General features: G+C 43.0%; 2 protein-coding genes across 3 annotated transcripts in view; one reads left to right on the top strand and one right to left on the bottom strand.

The window, feature by feature from the left end:
- Positions 1–3,037: 3,037 nt before the first annotated feature.
- On the bottom strand, positions 3,038–21,721 carry LOC147158176 (uncharacterized). Its single transcript, XM_086063591.1, has 2 exons — positions 21,056–21,721; positions 3,038–7,804 (listed from the first exon to the last, which is right to left on the bottom strand). Exons 1-2 carry the CDS (start codon positions 21,226–21,228, stop codon positions 6,985–6,987), a joined length of 993 nt encoding a protein of 330 aa, XP_085919717.1. The 5' UTR covers positions 21,229–21,721; the 3' UTR covers positions 3,038–6,984.
- Positions 19,209–24,304, top strand: part of asns (asparagine synthetase) — a 72,817-nt gene continuing 67,721 nt past the window's right edge. Inside the window, exon 1 of one of the 2 annotated variants that reach the window (XM_086063587.1) lies at positions 19,209–19,300. The gene's annotated coding sequence lies outside the window, so the exon portion shown is untranslated. The remainder of the gene's footprint in view (positions 19,301–24,304) is intronic. The other variant, XM_086063588.1, reaches the window with a different exon arrangement.

Genomic DNA, 24,304 nt, shown 5'->3' with positions numbered 1-24,304 from the left:
CACCCTTCCATCAAGTTACCGTCCGATTTCACTAATTAACACTGATATTAAAATTATCACTAAGGCTTTCGCATCTAGACTATAAACAGTATTCTCGACAATCATTCATAGCGACTTAACAGGCTTTATTAAAGATAGCCACTCTACTAATAATATTAGGAGGCTCTTTAACCTTATTAGTATTTCACAGCGGCATGATAAAAAGGCAGTTATTATATCATTGGATGCAGAAAAAGCTTTCGACAAAGTTAACTGGTCCTTCCTCTTTGCTGTTTTAAATAAATTTGGCTTTGGGAAGTCATTTATTTACTGGGTGTCAGTATTATATGATTCTCCCAAAGCTACAGTTACTACTAATTATACTACTGATTATATCTCAGAGTTTTACTCTACAGAGAGGCACAAGACAGGGATGCCCGCTGTCCCCTTTATTATTTGCAATATTTATTGAGCCACTTGCATTAGCTATACGCCAGGAAAGAAGGATTCAAGGAATTCACTCTGGGTAACAGAACACAAAATTAATCTATATGCCGATTATATATTTTACTTTATTTAGAAAAGCCTGCTATTTTGTTAGGGGAAGTATTTAACCTAATAACTACATTCTCACATTTATCAGATTATTCCATTAACTGGACAAAATCAACACTACTACCTATTACAGAAAATTCATGGAACCCTGCAAGCCAGGACCCACACTACTCATTTCCTATAGGTAATTTAAAATACTTAGGCATAAAAATCTCACCTAAATTAACTGATTTAAATCATTTAAACTTTACTCCACTTCTGGGTAGCATTTATAGAGACTTGGAGCGCTGGAATAATCTTCCTATTTCTCTAATAGGACGAATAGTCACCATTAAAATGAAAGTTTTACCCCAAATAAACTATTTAATCTCAATGATTCCATTTGTTGGACTCGGCTGTTACAAAATTTTACTGGAATAAAAAAAAAGAAGCAAAGATTAGTCTATCTACTGTTAGGAGGCAGATCATTCCTCCACATGTTCGTTTTCTTTCGGGTAGAGAGAATGTTGATTATCTGAATACAGGCTGGAGATCGATGAACAGTTGCTTCGAAGCTTTTATTTCTACAGAATATTCCGGGCACCTATGAGTGACAGACAATGGCTGCAGCTTCTCACAAGTGCGAAGATTCAGAGGACTTACAACATTCTTATACTATCTTGAAGGGCGGCATCACAAAACCCCCAAGTCCCCAGCCCCCAGCCCACCCGGAGTTCACCAGACATGAGATAAGACTTTTAAAGACATCATTCAATACACATTAACAATGGCCCATTGATGTGGAAATAGAGTAGGTCCCAGTCATGACTGCACCTGGCAGAAATTGCGATAACACTCACAAAGCTTTACTGAGGAACTAAGGAAATTAAAACAGTTATGACTAAATCTGGGCAGAAGACCCTCTTCAACCCTTCTTTCGGACTCAAAAGAGTCAGACACAAGCAGATAAAAATTTCAGAGAAAAATACCAGCGGGATCTTCGTCCTCTTCGTCGGATGCCTCAACACAGTGGGCTCCTTTGGGGAGCGATAGTCATGGTTGTACTGATGGGCTTCCAGAGATACCAGATTGGCATAAAAGTCAATATGAGAAAGAGTGTCGTGATGTAGCAGCAGATGGAGATGCGTTCCCACTTCAAAGCCATCTCGAGATGATGTTCTTGGGGTGCTACTGGAGGGCGCTGTCAGCTTCTTCAGGACCTTAGGGTAGACTACCTGGTCCCAGGATGAGTCACCGGGATTATTCTGCCCGTATACCGTGAACTCAACCTTTGTTGAATGATGTCAGTGGGAGCCGGCTTGCTTCTTGGTTGTTGTTGGGTGATTGCCTGGTGCAGGGACAATGGCTCCAGCCGGTGTCCTTACCGGTCGGGTGGAGGAGATGTGATACCACGTATCACCTTTTCCGTGCAGGAGAACTGCAGAAGATGTCCTCTCCGTCACCTTGTGGGGTCCAGTCCACCTGGGCTCAGACCATTTTCGTTTAATCACTTTCAACCATACATATTCACAATCATTTATTTCTGAAGGAGCATCTGGTTGTTTTTTTGTTAGTAAATGTTAGTTTTTTTAAGTTCTGGAGGTCCTGGAACGTGCGTCTCTTCCATGGAGCTGTTGGAGCCGGAAATGGTCTGTTGGTGTGACATTCAAACAGAGTCCAGCCTTTGGCTGAGTTAAGTGACATTCGCACATTCATTAATGCAACAGGAAGAGCTTGTAGCCAATTCAAATTTGATGAGGCCAGTGCTTTAGCCAATTTATTCTTTAATATTTCTCTTTTTTCTTTTTTTCTTAATTTATTTATTTTTTCTTTTATTTTCTTTTTTTAAAAGAGCTCAGTATTGTTCATTCGGTAATGTCATCATCATTGCTCTTTTTATATATATATATATATATATATATTTGTATGTGGGTGAGTATGTGTATGTGCGTGCGTGCGTGTATTTGTTAGCTCACCAAAAAAAAAAAAAATCCCATACCGTTCACCTAAACCGAACACCGCCGTCAGGAGACCCGAGGGGACCAAAGAAAACCAAGGAAGGTGAAACCCAGCACCGACCAGACACCACCCATCGGGCCACCCACCAGAATTCTTCCCCAACCCCATAAACATCTAAATTCCAACAAATCAAAAAAAATAAATCAGGGAGACCTCAAGAGACCGAAGGAGAGACTGAGGAAAGGAAGGAAAGACAGACGAAGCCGAGTGAGATCCACAGACACCAGCCTCCACCGATTCAATGACCTGAGGAGGAAGCAGATTGTGTCTGAGTTTCGATTGATGCTGGTGTGGTGGATCTGGCATGCATGAAAATCTCCACCAAAGAGGGGAGCCGTCGACCCCTGCCAGGACAGAACAAGCGCAACACCTCAGGGCCCCCCAGGCCGCGGCAGCGCCAAAGGACGACCCCCAGCCCCAGCCGCCCCCAGGTCCTCAATCGCCCAGACACCCCCCCACCCCGCAACCACCCCCCCAACAAAAACGCCCCCCCCCCGACCAACCGGCAGCCCCCCAGCCCCCGGGGACCCCCCACACCCAGGCACCGGCGGGTCGGACAGCGGAGAGGAGAGGGCAGCCGCGCCCACCCCACCCCCCGCCGCGTGGAGGGGCGGAATACCGGGGGCAGAAGGGGAGATGGGGGCACCGGAGGACGGCCGACACCCCCGAACCCCAGGCCCAGCGGGGGAAGGCCCCGGTCGTCACCACAGCGTTTTTTGTGAAAGTTAACCCCTGTTACTGAGTCCGTCAGCTCGCCGACTGGCGAACTCTACCCCTAAACCGTGAATGTGACCCCACCCAGTGTATATACAAGTGTGTGTGTGTGTGTGTGGGGTGCATTAAAATTGGAGGGGAGTTGTAGGGTAAAGACGGTGTTTCCACCCTACCCCACCCCCCCAAAGTGTGTTATGTGCCCTATATGTCTATAAAAGTGTATTGTGCAAACCTAGTGTAGTGAGTTAAGAGGAGCGACCAGCGGGGCCCTCCCCAACCGGGCGGGGGCAGGAGGCGCACCCGCCCACCAAGCCCCCACCCACCCCACCGGGACCCCGGCGGGCATATGGGACCAGCCCGGCGGGGCGATAAGGCTCGCCCCCCGGATACTGGGGCCCGCCCGAGGCGCCAGGACGCCCACCGGAGCGGGCACAACACCAAACCCCAGCCACCCCCGCCGGAGCACCGAGACCCGGGCCATGGATGGAGCCCCCGGCCCAGTGGAGGGGAAGGAAGGCGTAACGGGGAGGGGGAAGGAGACGACAAGAAGGGCAGGGGGCAGCGGCAGGGCCGCAGAGAGAGGGGGAGAGGAGGAGGAAGGGTGACGAGGGAGAAGGGCGAGGGAGGCGGAGGACGGGCGGGGAGAGGCAAGGAGGGAGAGGCAGCAAAGGGGAGGAAGGAGGAGGAGAGAGGGAACCACGGGGCACCCCGGCGGCCCACAGGCCCCGAACCGCGCTGCCGGGCCCAGAGCGACGGACCGCGCCGGAGCGGCGCCGCCCCAGACACCAGGGAGAGCCCCGCAACGCAGCACCCCCCAGGGAACAGGGCCAGGGAACGGCCAAGACGCAGCCGCCACCCAGCAGCCAACAGAGGGGCAGACCCGCCCATGCCCAGCCAGGGGGGGACAGCACCCACAGAATTAACCCACTGGCATGCCGTGAATCCGAATATCAACCCCTAGTGCCCATCGGAGGCGAATCCGCTCGATCCCGCTGGCAGCAGCTGGGTTCCTGACTATAAAAACACACAACCATTAGTTACAAATTGCCAAATACAGAAACATCAATGCAAGTTATCACGCTGCTGTGGCTCTCGCTAACAGGCAGAATTAAGTAACCAGGTTTAGGTTAAAACATTCTATATACGTAGACCATGTTTCTTTAAATTTTGACATTTGGTTTTTATTTGAGGCAGATATTTTTTCCATTAAAATGTGATTTATGAGGAGGTTAGACCATTGGTCGATATTCAGAGTTTGTTTATTTTTCCAGTTAACAAGAATTGTTTTTTTTGCGATAGTAAGGGCTACAAGTATAGATTGAAATTGTTTATGTGGTAAGTCAGTTGTTGTTAAGTCACCTAGCAAACACAAGTTTGGAGAGAACGGTATCCTACAGTCCAAGACAGCGGAAAGTTTTTCTAAGACTTTAGTCCAGAAACACATAACCGGAGTACATAACCATAAAGCATGAAAATAAGTGTCTGTAGTGTTTTGTAAACACTGGAGACAAATGTCAGAGTCTGAGAGTCCCATTTTCTTCATCATATATTGAGTAATGCATGTTCTGTGAATAATTTTATATTGGATAAGTTGTAAATTTGTGTGTTTTGTCATTTTAAAAACGTTTTCACAAACTTGAATCCAAAAGTCAGATTCCGGAGCTAGAGACAAGTCTGTTTCCCATTTCGAGATGGGTAAAGACGTTTTATCAGTATATGAAAGTAACATATATTTTTGAGAGTTTTTTTGTTGTTGTCGGAGAAAGCTTGGTAATATCTTTAGCTAAAGCAGGCGGTTGGAGCGTACCCTGAAGTGTTGGAATTTGTTTTTTTTATCATACTTTTAACTTGCAAATAATGTAAAATATTTCCGTTTTTTATTTTGTATTTTTGAAGCAAGGATGTATATGATATAAACATATTATCTGAGAAGAGATGGTGGAGATGTGTAATTCCTTTCTGCTCCCACACACTCAAATAAAACGATTGGTTGTTAATTTGAAAGTCGGTGTTATGCCATAGGGGAGAAAGCCCACAGGGCTCCACTTGGGCTTTTGTAATTTTTAGTGCCTTCCACCAGGCAGTCGGGTGACGGAAATCATTGGATTTTTAAAACAGTTATGTCGCTTAATCGATGTTGTAATAAAGAGTAAATCTAGGAGTCTGAGGTTATTACAATCCTTCTGTTCTCGTTCCAGCCAACAGTTAGTATCTCTATTGGGTTGTGCCCATAGAATGATATATTGTAGCTGGTTAGCTATATAATAGTGCATAAAATTTGGTGCCTCGAGACCTCCTTTGGATTTACTTTTCTGAAGAGTGATCTCATTTCCCTCTGTCGATTCAGAGTGCATGATGTATCAAGCAGGTTCATTCATGGGTCAAGGTGTGCCCCTGGGTGGCCTAACATGTGCTTCAATTGTGGACGGCCTGGTCATTGGGCCCGCGATTGCAGACAGCGACCTCAAGCGTCTGGGTGGAGAGGCAGAGGCCAACAAACTGCACGCCGCAGCAACAACATTCCCCGGTGCCAAACCAACAGTATCTGCCTCCATCTGGTGGACAGTTTCCACAATGATGGTGCCCTGAATCCACATGCTCAGTGACTGTTCAATGTTTTTTCACAGACTCTTTTGCATTCTTTTGTGTTTGCACCTAACTGTCCAGTCAATCTTTTGGGCAGAGATCTCCTCATCGCCACATGCCCTCTCATCAAATGCAGCCCTGATGGACTTATCCTGGAATTTCCGGATGATCACACCTACTGCTGCTCTGCCTCGTCTGCCTCCAGTGCCAACTCCCAGTTCCTGCTTGTTGAACAATGCCCTGTGGCATGCGCCACTGCCATATTACTTTTGTAGATTGTGATCGCCTTATACATGTTGTTTTATTAGAACGATCTATTAATGGATTTAAGACTGTGTTAAAGTCTCCTCCAATAATAATAGTAGAGTTCGCTGCTAATTCAAACAGCTTAGAGAAAAATTCATGGAAAAAGGCCGGATCATCATTATTAGGGGCATATAAATTACCAAATGTATATATTTTATTAAATATAGTCACCTGAATAATAATGTATCGGCCCTCTGGGTCTGTTATTGTATTATTTAGAGTAAAGGTTAAATTCTTATGTATGAGTATACAGACTCCCCTTTGTCTACTGTTATAAGGGGCAGAGTACGCTTGGCTAAAATTCTTATCAATAAGTAATTTTTCTTCAGATTTTTGTAGGTGGGTTTCTTGTAGGAGGCAAAATCTGCTTTTAATTTTAAGAGATGGTCTAAAGTTTTTATTCTTTTTGCCTGTGAGCGAGCGCCACAAACATTCCAGGAAACCAGAACTAATTTATGCATACAAACAATATAAACTCAGTCCTGTGTATATATCTGTATAGGCCATTTGCCACCACTGGCATGTTATAGGATAGAATCAAAGTGGTTAGGTGATTTATGTAGTTTGTGTAAAATATGAGGTAACGTGTAAGTAAATAAAACAGTGCAAAAACGAGTAGGGAGGTGAAAGTGAAGGAAATTAACAGGGGATTAAACATAACATTACACCAGTAACCCAAGCGAGATTTTTTTTGTTTAAATATACTTTAGATAAAGTTGTGTATTAATATTATATTTATAATATGGCCTAAACATAATAAGTATTCATATTTTTGGTTTTATAACCACATATACAGTATATGTATACACCTAATAATCAAACTAAGTTTAGTTCCACCAATGCCAATTAGAACAGCCAGGGAGTGGAATTGGGGTTCGGGAATAGTTGGCCATCGATATATAACTTATCAACGGCTATCGTAGTCCGTTTACCCTCCTGCCTATTTTGTTTCATTATAGGAAACAGTACCTTTCGCCGCTCATTGATCTCTCTCGGGAATTGATCATTCATTCCAAATGAGGTCGCTTTAAGCTCCCGTCCTTTACTTTTTACAAATTCTTTCTGTTTAAAATGCTCAAACTTGGCAATAATAGGACGGGGTTTGTTGCCCCGACGGGCTCCAAGCCGATGTACCCGGTCAAAAGAGATGTTATTTACCGTCTCCTGAAGAATTTTTAACGACGTCGTCATTAATTTTTTTATCTCAACCTCTGGGTTGTCAGAGGTATTCTCGGATATGCCTGAGAATATTAAATTCTCCCGCATACTACGGGATTGGACATCTAAAACAGTTTCTTTTAGCGTTTTATTCTCCTTTTTCATGATTTCCAGCTCGGCTGAAACAGCCGCGAGTGAAGAGTGTAACTCGGCATTTTCCCGTTGAAGGTCACTTACCTGTTGACTGACGAATTCCAGGCTTACCTTTAATTCTTTGACGTCCTCGAGGATGAGGCCGAGGACGTCAAGTTTTTTATTTATGGACTCCAGCACACTGACCGAAACGTCCGTAGTGGTTAGGTCGTCCGTGTCCGTCGCTGAGTCATTTTTCCTCTTCTTCGAAGGTTTCTTCGACGGTTTCTCGACGGAAGGATCCTCCATCGTGCAGCTGTAAAAATATCCGTCGATGAAACGTTCAAGGTCCTCCACGTTGGGTGGTATTTCAAATCTGCCGGATGAAAGAGAGAAGAGAAAAGCCAAGATATATGATGGTTAAATTTGGATTAGTTTAGTATAATAGAGCTAGTTCTATTTTAGCAGCAGGGCGCCGCCATGTTAGGGTTTCTTGGTCTCGCTGTAGGTCTCGCGATAGTCACAGCATCTCGTGAGCGACTTCCTCCCTCGTTTAATATTTCTATTCATTCGCTCAACCTGTCCTTGGGATTGGGGATAATACACTGAACCAAATGTGTTTTAATCCCAATGCCTTTTCTACTGCTTGTAGATGTTTGTTTTTTGAAATGGGTTCCATTGTCTGATCAAACTTTTCTAGGAAAATGTAATGTAATGTAATGATTAATCAAATGTTTTACCACGATATTTGCTGTTTCAGATTTGCAGGGCTATGCCTCTGGCCGTCCTGAAAAGGAATCCACTATTACCAGCAAATATCTGTATCCTGACACTGGTTTTATCATGTCAGTGAAATCCATCGAAACCACCTGACCAGGAGCAGTCACGTCCGGATCGTGAGTGCCCTGGGGAGGTTTAGATGTAGGCATACTGTTATACCTGTTGCAAACACTGCAGTCCTGCAGTTCATTTTTAACAATTTGTCTCGTGAAACGATGCCGCCAGGTGTGTAGTCGTTTCAGTGTTTCTTCCACACCAACATGGCATATTCCATGGGCTTCAGAAATTTGATTTTTCAATTGTTTCTGAGATGGAATACATTTACCTTCTTTTCACCATATACCTGCTTCATCTTTTTGTCCCCCTTTGGACATCCACACACTCTTTTCTTCTGGACTTGCTTTTTCCTGCCACAACTCAACTGTTTCTGTGGTTACTTCTTGTCCTTCTCCTAATTCACTTTCGCTCACCATCAATTGTAATGTTGGGCTGTAGCCCGCCACTTCCTTTGCCGCTTTGTCTGCCGAATCATTTCCTATCTCCCCCTTCTGATAAAGGGCAGCAGAAACACTACTGGTCTTTTCAGAAACATCCAGATAGAACATGCGACTGTAATCAGGAGTCGCAAGAGCCCGGCGACGCGGTCCCGGCGACGCTGTTCGGGGCCTGTGGGCCGCCGGGGTGCCCCGTGGTTCCCTCTCCCCTCCCCCTTACTCCCCCTTGCTGCCTCTCCCTCCTCGCCTCTCCCCGCCCGTCCTCCGCCTCCCTGTCCCTTCTCCCTCGTCACCCTTCCTCCTCCTCTCCCCCTCTATCTGCGGCCCTGCCGCTGCCCCCTGCCCTTCTTGTCGTCTCCTTACCCCCTCCCTTCCCCCTCCCCGGTACGCCTTCCTTCCCCTCCCCTGGGCTCCATCCATGGCCCGGGTCTCGGTGCTCCGGGGGCCGGCGGGGGTGGCTGGGGTTTATTGTTGTGCCGCCCCGCTGGCCGTCCTGGCGCCTCGGGCGGGCCCCAGTATCCGGGGGGCGAGCCCTATCGCCCCGCCGGGCTGGTCCCATATGCCCGCCGGGGTCCCGGTGGGGTGGGTGGGGGCTTTGTGGGCGGGTGCGCCTCCTGCCCCCGCCCGGTTGGGGGGGCCCCGCTGGTCGCTCCTCTTAACTCACTACACTAGGTTTGCACAATACACTTTTATAGACATATAGGGCACATAACACACTTTGGGGGGGGGGGGGTGGAAACACCGTCTTCACCCTACAACTCCCCTCCAATTTTAATGCACCACACAACTGGTGGTGGGGGGGGGCTTGTGGGGGTGCCATCGGTTGGGGACCGCGGTATAGAGCTGTGCTGCGGTCCCCTGTCCGTGTCCCCGCCGCCCCCCCCCTATTTTATTTTTTTTAATGCACCACATACACTCAGTGACATGCTTGGGAGGCGGGTGGATCGGAGCGTGGGAATATAATTTCCCTCGGCTCCGGTTCACCTGCTCCTAATTTTAATGCACCACACACACTTGTATATACACTGGGTGGGGTCACATTCACGGTTTAGGGGTAGAGTTCGCCAGTCGGCGAGCTGGCGGACTCAGTAACAGGGGTTAACTTTCACAAAGAACGCTGGGGTGACGACCGGGGCCTTTCCCCGCTGGGCCTGGGGTTCGGGGTGTCGGCCGTCCTCCGGTGCTCCCATCTCCCCTTCTGCCCCCGGTGTTCCGTCCCTCCACACGGCGGGGGGTGGGGTGGGCGCGGCTGCCCTCTCCGCTCCGCTGTCCGGCCACTCTTCGGCGCCGGTGCCTGGGTGCGGAGGTCCCCGGGGGCTGGGGGTCGGGGTTTGGGGGGCTGCCGGTTGGTCGGGGGGGGGGGCTTTGTTGGGGGGGGGTGGCTGGCGGGGTGCTGGGGGCGGCTGGGGCTGGGTTGGGGTGGATGGGGGGCGGGGGGTCGTGGGGGGTGCGGGGGTTGTGGGCCGGTGGGGTGCCTGGCGGGCCTGCAGTGCCCCGTCCTGCTGCGTTGGGTCGAGGGCGCGGGCCGTGTTGGGGTGGGGTGGGGGGCGCTCCTGCTCCTGGGTTTGCTTTCCGGCCGGTGGCCCTGGCGGGGCCCGGGGGTCGTCCTTTGACGCTGCCGCGGCCTGGGGGGCACTGAGGTTTTGCGCTTGCTGTGTCCTGGCAGGGGTCGACGGCTCCCCTCTTTGGTGGAGATTTTCATGCATGCCAGATCCACCACACCAACATCTATCGAAACTCAGACACAATCTGCTTCCTCCTCAGGTCATTGAATCGGTGGAGGCTGGTGTCTGTGGATCTCACTCGGCTTCGTCTGTCCTTCCTTCCTTTCCTCAGTCTCTCCTTCACTCTCTTGAGGTCTCCCTGATTTTTTTTTGTGGATTTGTTGGAATTGAGATGTTTCTGGGGTTGGGGAAGAATTCTGGTGGGTGGTGTCTGGTCGGTGCTGGATTTCACTTTCCTTTGTTTTCTTTGGTCCCCTCGGGTCTCCTGACGGCGGTGTTCGGTTTAGGTGAACGGTATGGGATTTTTTCTAATAGGTTTTTGGTGAGCTAACAAATGCACGCACGCACATACACATACTCACCCACATACAAAAAAAAGAAAAAATAATATATATATATATATATATATATATATATATATATATATATATATATATATATATAAGAAAAAAAAAGAGCAATGATGATGACATTACCGAATGAACAATACTGAGCTCTTAAAAAAAAAAAAAAAAGACAAAAAAAAAAAAGGAATCGCAAGAGCTGCAGCAGTGGAAAGATGCTGTTTCAAGGAGATGAAGAGCAGAGACCTGGTGGCTTCAAGACAAGAAGTTTCAGATGGAGCTGCCATCAAGAGGTTATCCACATACTGCACCAAAAGAACATCCGGAGGAAGTTGGAGAGGTGACAGCAACTGTCGAAGGTAATCATTGAAAAGCACAAAGCCTTGAGGAAGACGAGTGTAGGAGTAACATTCATTATTCCACCTCAATGCAAAATACTTCTGCATAGACGGGTCAAGAGGAATGCAAAAGAATGTGTTAGCAAGATCAATGCAAGTGAAATGAGTGTGGGTTGATGCAATTTAAGACAGAAAAAGTAGGAGTTAAGACGGCCGTATTAATCGCTCGCAGGTCATGGGCCATGCGAAACTTTCCAGTATCTTTCTTCTCAACGGGTAAAATTGCCGTGTTATAATTAGAGCCGTATTGGGGAACATATATTTGTCCTGGTTTCATCTGAAACACAACAGGTGAGACGTTACAAAGACCAACATCAGTGGGATCCATGGACAGTGATGTGAGGAAGACGAGTGTAGGAGTAACATTCATTATTCCACCTCAATGCAAAATACTTCTGCATAGACGGGTCAAGAGGAATGCAAAAGAATGTGTTAGCAAGATCAATGCAAGTGAAATGAGTGTGGGTTGATGCAATTTAAGACAGAAAAAGTAGGAGTTAAGACGGCCGTATTAATCGCTCGCAGGTCATGGGCCATGCGAAACTTTCCAGTATCTTTCTTCTCAACGGGTAAAATTGCCGTGTTATAATTAGAGCCGTATTGGGGAACATATATTTGTCCTGGTTTCATCTGAAACACAACAGGTGAGACGTTACAAAGACCAACATCAGTGGGATCCATGGACAGTGATGTGAGGAAGACGAGTGTAGGAGTAACATTCATTATTCCACCTCAATGCAAAATACTTCTGCATAGACGGGTCAAGAGGAATGCAAAAGAATGTGTTAGCAAGATCAATGCAAGTGAAATGAGTGTGGGTTGATGCAATTTGAGACAGAAAAAGTAGGAGTTAAGACGGCCGTATTAATCGCTCGGTCATGGGCCATGCGAAACTTTCCAGTATCTTTCTTCTCAACGGGTAAAATTGCCGTGTTATAATTAGAGCCGTATTGGGGAACATATATTTGTCCTGGTTTCATCTGAAACACAACAGGTGAGACGTTACAAAGACCAACATCAGTGGGATCCATGGACAGTGATGTGGGAAAGAAATCAAGAAGGTAACCAGCAAAATCGCTGTCGGTTGTTTCACGTCCATGGTGCCAATCCAGAAGCTGGTGCTCCAAAACGGAAGTGGGTACAAATGTGTTAGACTGAATCCAATAAGCATCAAGTGACGGGAAATAGAGCAATTAAGAGTGAAATAAATGTTGCCAATCAGTGGCCTGTGTACATGCCAGGACAAACGGACTCAAATCTTTCGCCGTGTGTTGGGATGACACCATCAATGAGACATGTGGGAGTTGTGTAGGGACACCGAAAAGGCAACACCTGGTTTGTCCAAGGTGACCAGAGAGTCCAAAAGTGCTCAGATTCTAGCCAACCACTGGAGTCAATATCCACTCTTGCCCAGTAGATGTTGGCAGTGGCGCATGCCACAGGGCATTGTTCAACAAGCAGGAACTGGGAGTTGGCACTGGAGGCAGACGAGGCAGAGCAGCAGTAGGTGTGATCATCCGGAAATTCCAGGATAAGTCCATCAGGGCTGCATTTGATGAGAGGGCATGTGGCGATGAGGAGATCTCTGCCCAAAAGATTGACTGGACAGTTAGGTGCAAACACAAAAGAATGCAAAAGAGTCTGTGAAAAAACATTGAACAGTCACTGAGCATGTGGATTCAGGGCACCATCATTGTGGAAACTGTCCACCAGATGGAGGCAGATACTGTTGGTTTGGCACCGGGGAATGTTGTTGCTGCGGCGTGCAGTTTGTTGGCCTCTGCCTCTCCACCCAGACGCTTGAGGTCGCTGTCTGCAATCGCGGGCCCAATGACCAGGCCGTCCACAATTGAAGCACATGTTAGGCCACCCAGGGGCACACCTTGACCCATGAATGAACCTGCTTGATACATCATGCACTCTGAATCGACAGAGGGAAATGAGATCACTCTTCAGAAAAGTAAATCCAAAGGAGGTCTCGAGGCACCAAATTTTATGCACTATTATATAGCTAACCAGCTACAATATATCATTCTATGGGCACAACCCAATAGAGATACTAACTGTTGGCTGGAACTAGAACAGAAGGATTGCAATAACCTCAGACTTCTAGATTTACTCTTCATTACAACATCGATTAAGCAACACAATTGTTTTAAAAACCCAATGATTTCCGCCACCCTGACTGCCTGGTGGAAGTCACTAGAAATGACAAAAGCCCAAGTGGAACCCTGCAGGCTTTCTCCCCTATGGCATAAACCCGACTTTCAACTTAACAACCAATCGTTTTATTTAGGTGTGTGGGAGCAGAAAGGAATTACACATCTCCACCATCTTTTCTCAGATAATATGTTTATATCATATACATCCTTGCTCCAAAAATACAAAATAAAAAACGGAAATTTTTACATTATATGCAAGTTAAAAGTATGATAAAGAAACACATTCCAACACTTAGGGGTACGCTCCAACCGCCTGTTTTAGCTAAAGATATTACCAAGCTTTCTCCGACAACAACAAAAAAACTCAAAAATATATAAGTTACTTTCATATACTGATAAAATGTCTTTACCCATCTCAAAATGGGAAACAGACTTTTGGATTCAAGTTTGTGAAAACGTATTTAAAATAACAAAACACACAAATTTACAACTTATCCAATACAAAATTATTCATAGAACACACACTACTCAATATATTATGAAGAAAATGGGACTCTCAGACTCCAAGATTTGTCTCCAGTGTTTATAAAACACTACAGACACTTATTTTCATGCTTTATGGTTATGCACTCCGGTATCTTGGACTGTAGGATACCTTTATCTCCAAACTTGTGTTTGCTAGGTGACCTAACAACAACTGACTTACCACATAAACAATTTCAATCTACACTTGTAGCCCTTACTATCGCTAAAAAAACAATTCTTGTTAACTGGAAAAATAAACAAACTGAATATCGACCAATGGTCTAACCTCCTCATAAATCACATTTTAATGGAAAAAATATCTGCCTCAAATAAAAACCAAATATCAAAATTTATAGAAACATGGTCTACGTATATAGAATATTTTAACCTAAATCTTTTTACTTAATTCTGACTGTTAGCCAGAGCCACCACATCGTGATAACTTAGATTGTTGTTTCTGTATTTGGCAATTTGTAACTAATGGTTGTGTTTTTATAGTCAGGAACCCAGTTGCTGCCAGCAGCATCGAGCAGACTACATCAAACGACACCTTAATCACCAACTCCTCAATATTCATCTCCAATGGGCACTAAGGGTTAATATTCGGATTCACTGCATGCCAGTGGATTAATTCTATAGGTGCTGTCCCCCCCTGGCTGGGCGTGGGCGGCTTTACCCCTCTGTTGGCTGCTGGGTGGCGGCTGCGTCTTGGCCCGTTCCCTGGGTCTCTTGGGGGGTACTACGTTGCGGGGCTCTCCCTGGAGTCCGGGGCGGTGCATATTTTTTATTAATGAGCTGAACAGTTTAAAATTTAAGCGATTTGAATCGGTCAAGAAATGTGGAAGTTAACCATAAGCAACATAAACTAAAAGTATCTTACTGTCGCTTTAAGAAACATGCACATTCACGCACACACATTGGACTTTAACATGTTGGAGACATCACGCACACACATTCAACTGATTTGTATGAGATACGCACACCTCGAACAAAAGCCTCTCACGACTTAACGGTGGCTCGTTAGAACGGCAAGGGTTTGGGGAACGCGAGCATGTTCTCATTTTTTTAATCGGATGAAAAATTACCAAATTAGAGCAGGTTGAAAACTTTTGATTTGGAAAAAACAAAAACAAAAAGTCGGCGAAATTAACATGGAAAAGATAGGCGGGAAAGTCCCACTTGTCCTCGCTTAAAGTGAAGAAAAAGGTACTAAATGAGACATTAGCCAAATAAAAGTGGGTTTGTCTGAAAGAAGACCCTTGTGACTACAAAATGTGCGAATTTGATGTCTCGTGAGCAAAGATTGCAGAGAAACCTTTGATTTGTGGGCTGTGGGCCGATGGGGTGCCTGGCGGGCCTGCCGTGCACCCGTCCTGCTGCGTTGGGTTGGGGGCGCGGGCCGTGTTTGGGTGGGGGCGCTCCTGGGTTTGCACTCCGGCCGGTGGCCCCTGCGGGGCCCGGGGGTTGTCCCTTGGCGCTGCCGTGGCCTGGGGGGCCCTGAGGTGTTGTGCTTGCTCTGCCCTGGCCGGGGTCGACGGCTCCCCTCTTTGGTGGAGATTTTCATGCATGCCAGATCCACCACACCAGCATCTATCGAAATTCAAACACAATCTGCTTTTTTCTCTGGTCGTTGAATCGGTGGAGGCTGATGTCTGTGGATCTCACTCTGCTTCATCTATCCTTCCTTCCTTTTCTCAGTCTCTCCTTTGGTCTCTTGAGGTCTCCCTAATTTGTTGGAATTTAGATGTTTCTGGGGTTGGTGAAAGACTCTGGTTGGTAACCCGGTGGGTAGTAGGTAATTTCTGGTCGGTGCTGCATTTCCCTTTCCTTTCTTTTCTTTTGATCCTTCCTCGGGTCTCCTGACAACCTCACGACTCTCACGACGATTCTGAAGTATTCGGTTTAGTGAACGGTATGGGATTTTTAATAGGTTTTAGGTGAACTAATGAGTACACATGCACACACTCACACCCACACACACACACACATGCACATACTCACCCACATACAAAATAAAAAGAAAAAAAGAGCAATGATGATCTCAAATCGGTAAAATTACCCAATGAACAATACTGAGCTCTTGGGGGGAAAACAACAACAAAAAAAAACAAGAGAGTTCTCCACAATATCAATCTGGGACTGCTCCACGATGATTTGCTTGGGAAAGGCGGGACATGCTGTACAATACTTCGAGCTGATTGGACGATGCGGAATCTTGTTCCTATTTGTTTTGACCAATCACGGCAACAAATGAAAACGTCATCTTCAGTCTCGTCTTAGGAAAAAAAAGAAGAACATCTTTATCAGATAAAATGCACGCAGCGCCGCTCACTGTTCATCATTCAACAAGGAAACGGTGAGTAATTTTGTAAGAAAATAATTAATTGCAGTGTCCATTCGTCCATGTTAGATTAGTTTGTTTCCCACGGTGTCTGCGCTTCTTAATTTAGTCACAGCTGCATAACCCACCCCCAAACACAATGTTGCTCTGTGATTGGTCCGAACCACCAGTGGTTCAGATCAGTGTAAATCAACAGACTCGATACAAGATATATTCTCGGGAGTTTGTGAACTCACAAATACCACGAGAATTCAGCTTGCAGAGCAAGGTTAGAGAAACCATGCCCTTGGATCAATAGTAATATTTTGGACTTAAGAAGATTGTGCCGGAAAACTGAGCGCTTCACCACCAAATTAGAGGCTCACAGACTGTATTTTAGGGACCTTATTTTCTCCCTAAATAATCTGATAAAAGAGGCACGATCTAAATATTTTTATCATTTCATAGCATCCAACAAGGGAAATCAAGGTGCTATGTGACGCAATTAACTCACTTGTGTCCTACAGTGCTCCTGCTGCTCCCGTGCTCGGGACAATGTTAGAGATATTAAAGGAGACCTGAAATGAAAATTGCAATTTTTTGAGGTTTTTGGTCATAATATGCATTCCCCCATCCTAACTAAGTCCCCAGAGTTGTAAAGAAAACGACCCATGTTTCCCTTGTCTATGGCAGTGTGTTACAACACAGCTCAAACAGCACTCTCAAATGTGCTGTTTCAGCAGATCGGTTTTATACGTCACTAACCTCACCTTTTTCAGTTTTATACATCACGACCTCAGCGCAAAATCCCCCCCCCCATTATACTCGCTCAAGTTGTTTGGCAGTGCGGGCGGCAGTGGACCTTCAGGAGAGAACAGGGAATGGCTGGTTTCTTTATTCTTTATTAGGATTCCCATTAGCTTCCACAAAGTGGTTGCTAGTCTTCCTGGGGTCCTCAAATAATTCAATACAAACATACAGAGTTTAAAATTACTCTATGCAGTAAAAATTAAAACACTAAAAAAAAACAGTATTAAACAGATAAAGTAAGTAGAAACAGACAAACAACAATACACAATTTGAAAGGTCACAAAAAGAAAAGAAAAATAATATAAAATAGAAATTGCAGATGAATACATTAATACATGCAGTTACAATGATTCCCCAATTGTAAGGAATAAACTGGTTCATCTGTAATGTGTATTTAATTTTTGAAAGATGACTTGCTGCTGACGTTTCTTGCATTAAATGGGAGTCCATTCCAAGCCAAGGAAGCACGATAATGAACAGTTGTCATCAAGAAGTTTTTGGGTGGTTTGGGCTCTATCAAGTTACCCATACTCACTTGACTCTATTCTGTACGATTCTGAGTTTTTTAAGATCTTTTGCAGAAGCACTTGACCAATTAACAGGGCAATATTCCAAATGTGACAAAACAAGTAATTGAACAACATTATGTAAAATTGTGGGCGGAGCATTTTCTGGAAATTGCAATGCCCTTGCCCATCTTAGAAACAATATGATCAATCCGATCAGACCAACACAGTAAATTATCTTTTTTCACACCCAGCAATTTGACCTTGGACACCTGTTCAACTTGTATCCCGTCAACATGTAAATTGAGTACAGTGACCAACTACAATAGATTTCGTTTTGGCAGTATTTAATACCAGCCGGTTCATTCTCACCCATTTGATAACATTATTCAACTCAGCCTGAAGTTTCTCTTTCAGTACAATTGAGAATGGCGACGTACAGAACAATGTTGAATCAAGCATACATTATTAACTCAGCATTATTAACAGCACAGGGTAAATCATTTGTAAATGTTGGTCAACTTCCCTGAGGGACTCCACAAGACATTTTTCCACTTGTAGAATAACTGCCATTAAAAAATACTCTCTGTGTTCTGCAGATAACTCTTAATCCAAGCTAGAGATGAAGGAGAAAAAACATAACATTTTAGTTTAGCAATGAGTACAGCTCCAGTAACTTATTTTCTTTCCATAGCTTTTAATCATTTGTCAATCATGTGCACAAATGCTGTCCTGGTAGAGTGCCCCAGTCTATATGAGTGCTGTGCATTTGTAAATAATCCACTTTCACTAAGGAAGTTACATATTTGATTGTACATACTTTTCTCCAGCATTTTACTAAGCACAGGAAGTAAACTAATTGGTCTACAGTTGGAACCCTTACTGTCTTTTGGAAGGGGTATCATTTTAGACACCACCCTTTGCTCCGGACAGATTCCACTTAGTATGCTTCTATTAAAAATATTACATATTGGTCCGGAAAACAAACCAGCAGCCACAAAAACAACAACTTTGCATCGAAGTTATCAATACCAGGGAATGTATCATTTGAAAAGGAGCATAACATTTTCTCCACAGCATCTTGGTTAACTGTATTAAATGAAAAAGAACAAGTTTTGTCACTAATGACATCATTGGTAAAATTTTAATTGTAAAAAGTTGTTTTCCCTTGGTTTGGTAAAAACCTGACCAGCACATTCAATAAAGAGTTGATGTTTGTTAGATTTCCTACACATCATTTCATTCAAAGTTTTTCATAGTTTTTTGCTATCGTTTTCAGAGTTGTGGATTTTTTGTTTAAAATAGCATTTCTTTTTTTATATGATTTAACTTGGTGACTTTATTCCTTCGCTTGCAATAGAAAATTCCGTCCGAGTGGCACCCTGATTTTAGTGCCACAGCCTTAGCTCTGTCCCTTCGATGCATCAAGGACCTCAACTCATCATCAATCCATGATGCATGACATTTCCCTTCGCAGACCTCTTTTTGAGTGGAGCATGCTGATTTACCATCTTCACAAATCTATCCATGAAATATTTCAGTGCAGTATTTACATCGTTTTCTTAGTATAGATCTGACCACTTTAATTCTCTAACATTACTAACTCACTATGGGCACGTTATTTATTGTTAGATTTTATTTTGAAATTAGGCTTTGGAGCGTATTATGTAACGCCCAGTGAGATGTTAAAAAAAAAAAAGGAATGGAAAGAAGAAGAAGCGCATGCTGGTTTGATCACAGTAGTAGCACGGCACCATCAACCGAACACAGACAAGTTCTATGTTTCCTGGGAATCTTTGAAAGAACAAGGTAAATAAATACTTAAATACAGATGCAATTAATCTTCATATGCATGCGTTTAAAAATGTTCACTTTCACAATTACAAACCAATCTTAAACCTAGCCGTTTTATGAAACCGGACAGATGAATGCACGTGTTTGTTGTCATGTTTACAAACTGAAAGCTGTTAAAGTGCAAGTTGGTGATCCATAGTTGCATATTTAGTTTTGACAGAGGTCAGCGCTCTGTGGCGTTAGAATGCATGAACTTGTAAATGTAATTAAGCCATTCTGCCGAACCACGACGAACTCTCAAAAGAATGAAAGCATTTATTCATACCTCAAAGTTTGTTTCACATTTCTTAGATCTGTTATTTTTATTTTTTTATTCTGGTTCTTAACTTATAGAGATAGCCTTTTTTAAAGGGAGCACGTTACAGTAGGTACGTGGAACATTTAATACATGCAATTTATTCTCAAGATAAATACTCCATAACCAGTATAACCAGTTATTTATTCGGCCGGTGAATAAAGTACGTGTGGCTACAACTTGTTTCACTTGTGAGACAATAACCTGTGGCACAGCGTCTTGTTAGCACAAGTGTGTCATTTAAAGCTTAGATGACTGATGAAAGTAAAACTGTTATAGTGGGTCTGAATATTATTCTTTTTAAGTGTTTTGTTCCCGATATTTCAATTTTAAACACCCGTTTAAAGGGGATTTATTCAGATTAACTAAAAATGTTTGTGGTAAATGTTAGTTGTAAGAGTTATAACAAAGGCAGATTTATTATTTGTTTGCATTTTATATTTTTACATTTAGGGATATTACTTCTTTTAGGGATGTTTGATACCACTTTTTTTCAGACCAATACCAGAAGTACTCAATTCTTGAGTAGTCACTGATACGATACCAAGCACCAATACCACTATTTTTGATACATAAAATCTCCCTCCGCCCCCCCAAAAACATGACAGATATTTTTAGTAAATTAAATAAATAAAAAATCTAATTTTAGTGAAACTGTTATTAAAATAGTTGCATTTTTTTTTAAACATACCTGCTTATTTCTACATTTTTGGCAAGAAAGGCTATGGTGGGATGAGATTGGTGTCAAATAACCGGTACACTCTAAAACTAGAATTGTTGAACCAATTTAAGATTACAAATTGAATTCTTGACCAATTTAATAAAATTGTTTCATTTGGTAACACATGATTGAATTAAGTTGATCCAAAGTGAATATATGAAGTTTAATTAATTATGAGTTTATTACATTAACGTTCACTTTGGATTAACTTAATTTAATTCAATATATTAAGTTTAATATTAAATTGATCAACAATTTCAACATTGGTTCAACAATTTTCTTTTTGGAGTGTGGTGGATGAAGTACTCAATTTTATTATTATTTTTTAATTTAACTAAAACTAGATACAGGTGCCAAAAGTATTTGTGGAAAAATCTACGTAAGTGAATGTACAAAAGTACTCAATTTAAAATTTTACTAAAGTAAAGGTTACTTTAATTATTATTATTTTAAATGTATGAAAAATTTAAATTTAAAATGTAAAATTACTTTACGGACGGATCGGACGTGAATACACAATCCCAAAACACAAACTGCGAGCATAAAGTGCACAGAGTGCTTTGCGGTGGTTAAAGAGAAAATATTATGGGATAATTCTGGCCGAAATTAATAATGCTTACCTTATCGAGAAGAAGGCAAAACAATGAAAAACATCAGACACTTTAACCCAGACGTTCACAATCCATTCACATACCGTGGCGTACCTTGTCCAGCCGGCGCTGCCTCCCAGTTTGTTTTGGTGGAGTGTGTTCGCCTTCTCTCATTGATCGCTCCGCGCGGGCCCGCGCTTCTGGCGACAAGCGCCTGCGGCCGCCGCCACCCGGCCGCCGCGGCGCGACCCGCTCCGGGGACAGTGGCCGCTCCCATGCTTCTCGCAACTTTACTTTCAAAGCCCAGTTTCAATGACCAGTTGGAGTTTCTTTGTTAATCCTCCCGGAATGATGGCAAGCCCCAACTTCGTTTTCTTGCTATTTCCCCTTTCAAACCATGGATTCATTGATGTGGAATTATCTCACAACTGCTCTATTCCAATGTACAACCGCGTAACTGATAGTTTGCAGTTTAAATTGTGCCTCGTAAGCATGTCTCTTAGCTGATGCAATTTTCCGAAGTTTCTTAGCCAAACCAATGTTGTTTTGCACAATGCAAATACCAGCAGTATTTTGTTAAAACATAAACAATTTTAGCTGCAACTGTCTTCTGCTTTCTCCCCTCCGTGCGCACGCTGTACCTTAATTCAAACCAGCAGCCAACTAGCAACAAGTGTGAACCAGCCCACCAATAAGAAACGCGTGTTAGTCCAGCAAAATTTGCCCCGAGGTTTGTCTTGAAGGAAAACGTCTCTGCATCTCGGTGCACACATAAGACTTTTAAGTGTGCCTTATAGTCTTGAAAACACGGTAAATTTTCTAGAAAACTTCTTGGGCGGCGGCCAGTTTACTTTGGCGGCCCGCCCAAGTATTAACATAAATAAATTAATATATATTATTATAAATATATATATTTTTAAATAAATTCTGTTTGGTTCGGAAGGAACTTACATAATTATGTATTTCTATTTTTTTTTATTACTGCCAAAATAATCATGATTATTATTTTTTTCATAATTGAGCAGCCCTCGTACAACATACTAAGATGCAACACAAGGATGACATTTCCTCTAACATTTTTAGCTAGCATTCAACATTGTATCAGATATATTGTATGAGCTATAATACAACTCAATAAAATGAAATAAATACACATGAATCATGGTCACCGAATTGGAACTGAGATGCAGTTAGATGAAAATAAAGATCTTGCCATATGCAACTCGCTTTTGTCTCTTTCCTCAAGCGAACTAGCAAATTCCTGATTAAAAGTAACCACTCTCTAAATCACTCTGCAACCCTCAAATTGGACAGCAGAGGGCACTGTAACCAACATAAATATGAAATCTCTGCAAATGACATACATTGTAATATTACAATCATGTAGAAAGGTACATTGGAAGCCTTCACTGTAAAAGTTGACCAAGTAGTGTATTGTATTTTGTTATCCAGTACATTACTGTAAAACACATTGCCCCATGGGTGAAAAAATACAGCCCTTTATTGTAAACACTAATACGTGAAAGGAGGCAAAATGAGAGGGAAAAATATTCTTGTGGCAGTCGTTTCCATTACTGCAAAGGAAAATCTTTCCACAACTGCCACCACTGGACAACTTCAACTTGCCATCTGCCATCTGCGGCTTAACCTGCCAGCTGGGGTAAGTCACTTTATTATTATTATTATTATTGTCATTGTTATTTTCCATCCATCCATTATCTGAACCACTTATCTTTACGAGGGTCGTGGGCGTGCTGGAGCCTATCCCAGCTTGTCTTGGAGCAGTAGGCGGGGTACACCCTGAACTGGCATCTAACAATATTGTGTGGAAATTATATTTAGCCATCTGCGGTGGTCAGGCATGCGGAATAGCCAACATTTATGTCACAATAGGTTGGTTGCAAGGATGTGTACATGTTAAAGGGGAAGTCAACCCCCCCACAAAAAGTATTTACAATAATATAATGTATGGGCCCCCACTAGTCTAAACATGGCATTCTGATTAATGTTGCGTCCACCTGCTTTTATCCATGGCAGGGGGCAGCCATTTTGGTCATTACCTGAGCCCTGAGCAACTGTGATGTAATTTTCAATTGATAGCAAACAAGTGGCAAAATGTCCGCCCCCTAAAAGGGATTAAAACAGGTGGATTTTGCTGGTTAATTCATTTTCCACAAACACAATAGTAATCAGAATGCTGTGTTTCTTTTGACTAGTGAAAGTGCAAAGAACACATTATTTTATAGAATATTTTTGGGGTGATTTTACACTTTTACAACGTTTGTCATGTTGATAATTCGTATATTGTTTGCAGAGTTGGAATATTGACATAATATGAGTGAATTCAACTCCAGTGAGGATTGTGCTTGACACCTGCTGTGTCATTGCCATTAATTTAGCTATTGTTGAATGAGCCATTTCCAAAGTTGAGCAGGTATGTAACCCACTTTCTGTTTGTCAGCTTCCAACCTAATATGATAAAGACAGCATGTGGTGCGATACATTAGCTGCATTTCATTTGGATGACATTATTTAATTAACTTTAAGACTTGCTTTAACTTTCACTTGTCCGAATTTATGAACTATATTTCAAGCCTGTGATGTGTGCTTTCATTATATTAACCATTATCTGTCCCCTGTTTAAAGGTTGCAACCACAGCTGACGACCAACGTGCCCAAAACCCCACATTTGATTTTGGCAGGTAAGAATTGTTTGTGATTATCAATGAGAATAAAATAGTGCCATGGCCCGGGGGAAGTGGGTGTGTATTGCTAGCTGCAAGCGACTGGTGGTTGCTAACAACTTCCTGTGACCCCCAAATTTTCTTTACAATATGTTCTATGCAGCTCGACTAGTCTAAAAATTGTATTCTGATTAATATTGTATTTGTGGCGAGGTTATTTAAACTAACAATTTTTTTTTTAACAAAAATTCAAAAAACAATTTTAATGAAAAAAAAGCTTTAAAAAAAAGAAAGAAAACTAACTGAAACTACATTTTATGTTTACAAAACTAACTTAAACTTTTTAAACTCATTTGTAGATGTTTTCAAAAATAAAGCTCTCCTGAAAGTAAAAAATGAATTCCTAAATTAAATTTAATAAATTTGATACTGATACTAGATAAAAACAACCCTATGAGAAATTCATAGTAAAGTTAATAAAAAAGAAAAGAAAGGGTGTAACAAAACCCCATCTCCTTGTAAATCAGGAGTGTACCAACTTTGAAGGGCCACACGGAAAAATTCAAAGGAGGCCTGGGCTGCTTTGACATCTTTAGTTTAACACTAAACCAGTGTAGATAAAGATATCCATCCATATGCGAGGCTATAATGTATTACTTTTTATATATA

The sequence above is a fragment of the Leptonotus elevatus genome, chromosome 19 (assembly GCF_054856555.1).
Source record: "Leptonotus elevatus isolate MCC_2025b chromosome 19, RoL_Lele_1.0, whole genome shotgun sequence".
In the NCBI taxonomy this organism is placed as follows: Eukaryota; Metazoa; Chordata; class Actinopteri; order Syngnathiformes; family Syngnathidae; genus Leptonotus; species Leptonotus elevatus.
This window is presented reverse-complemented; position numbering and strand designations above follow the sequence as displayed.

Excerpts from the sequence above, each read along its gene's own strand:
- LOC147158176 (XM_086063591.1), bottom strand. The coding sequence starts at position 21,228 with ATGGGAGCGGCCACTGTCCCCGGAGCGGGTCGCGCCGCGGCGGCCGGG. Across the intron at positions 7,805-21,055 it reads GCTGGACAAGGTACGCCACG|ATTTGAAATACCACCCAACG; the intron begins GTATGTGAATGG and ends TTCATCCGGCAG.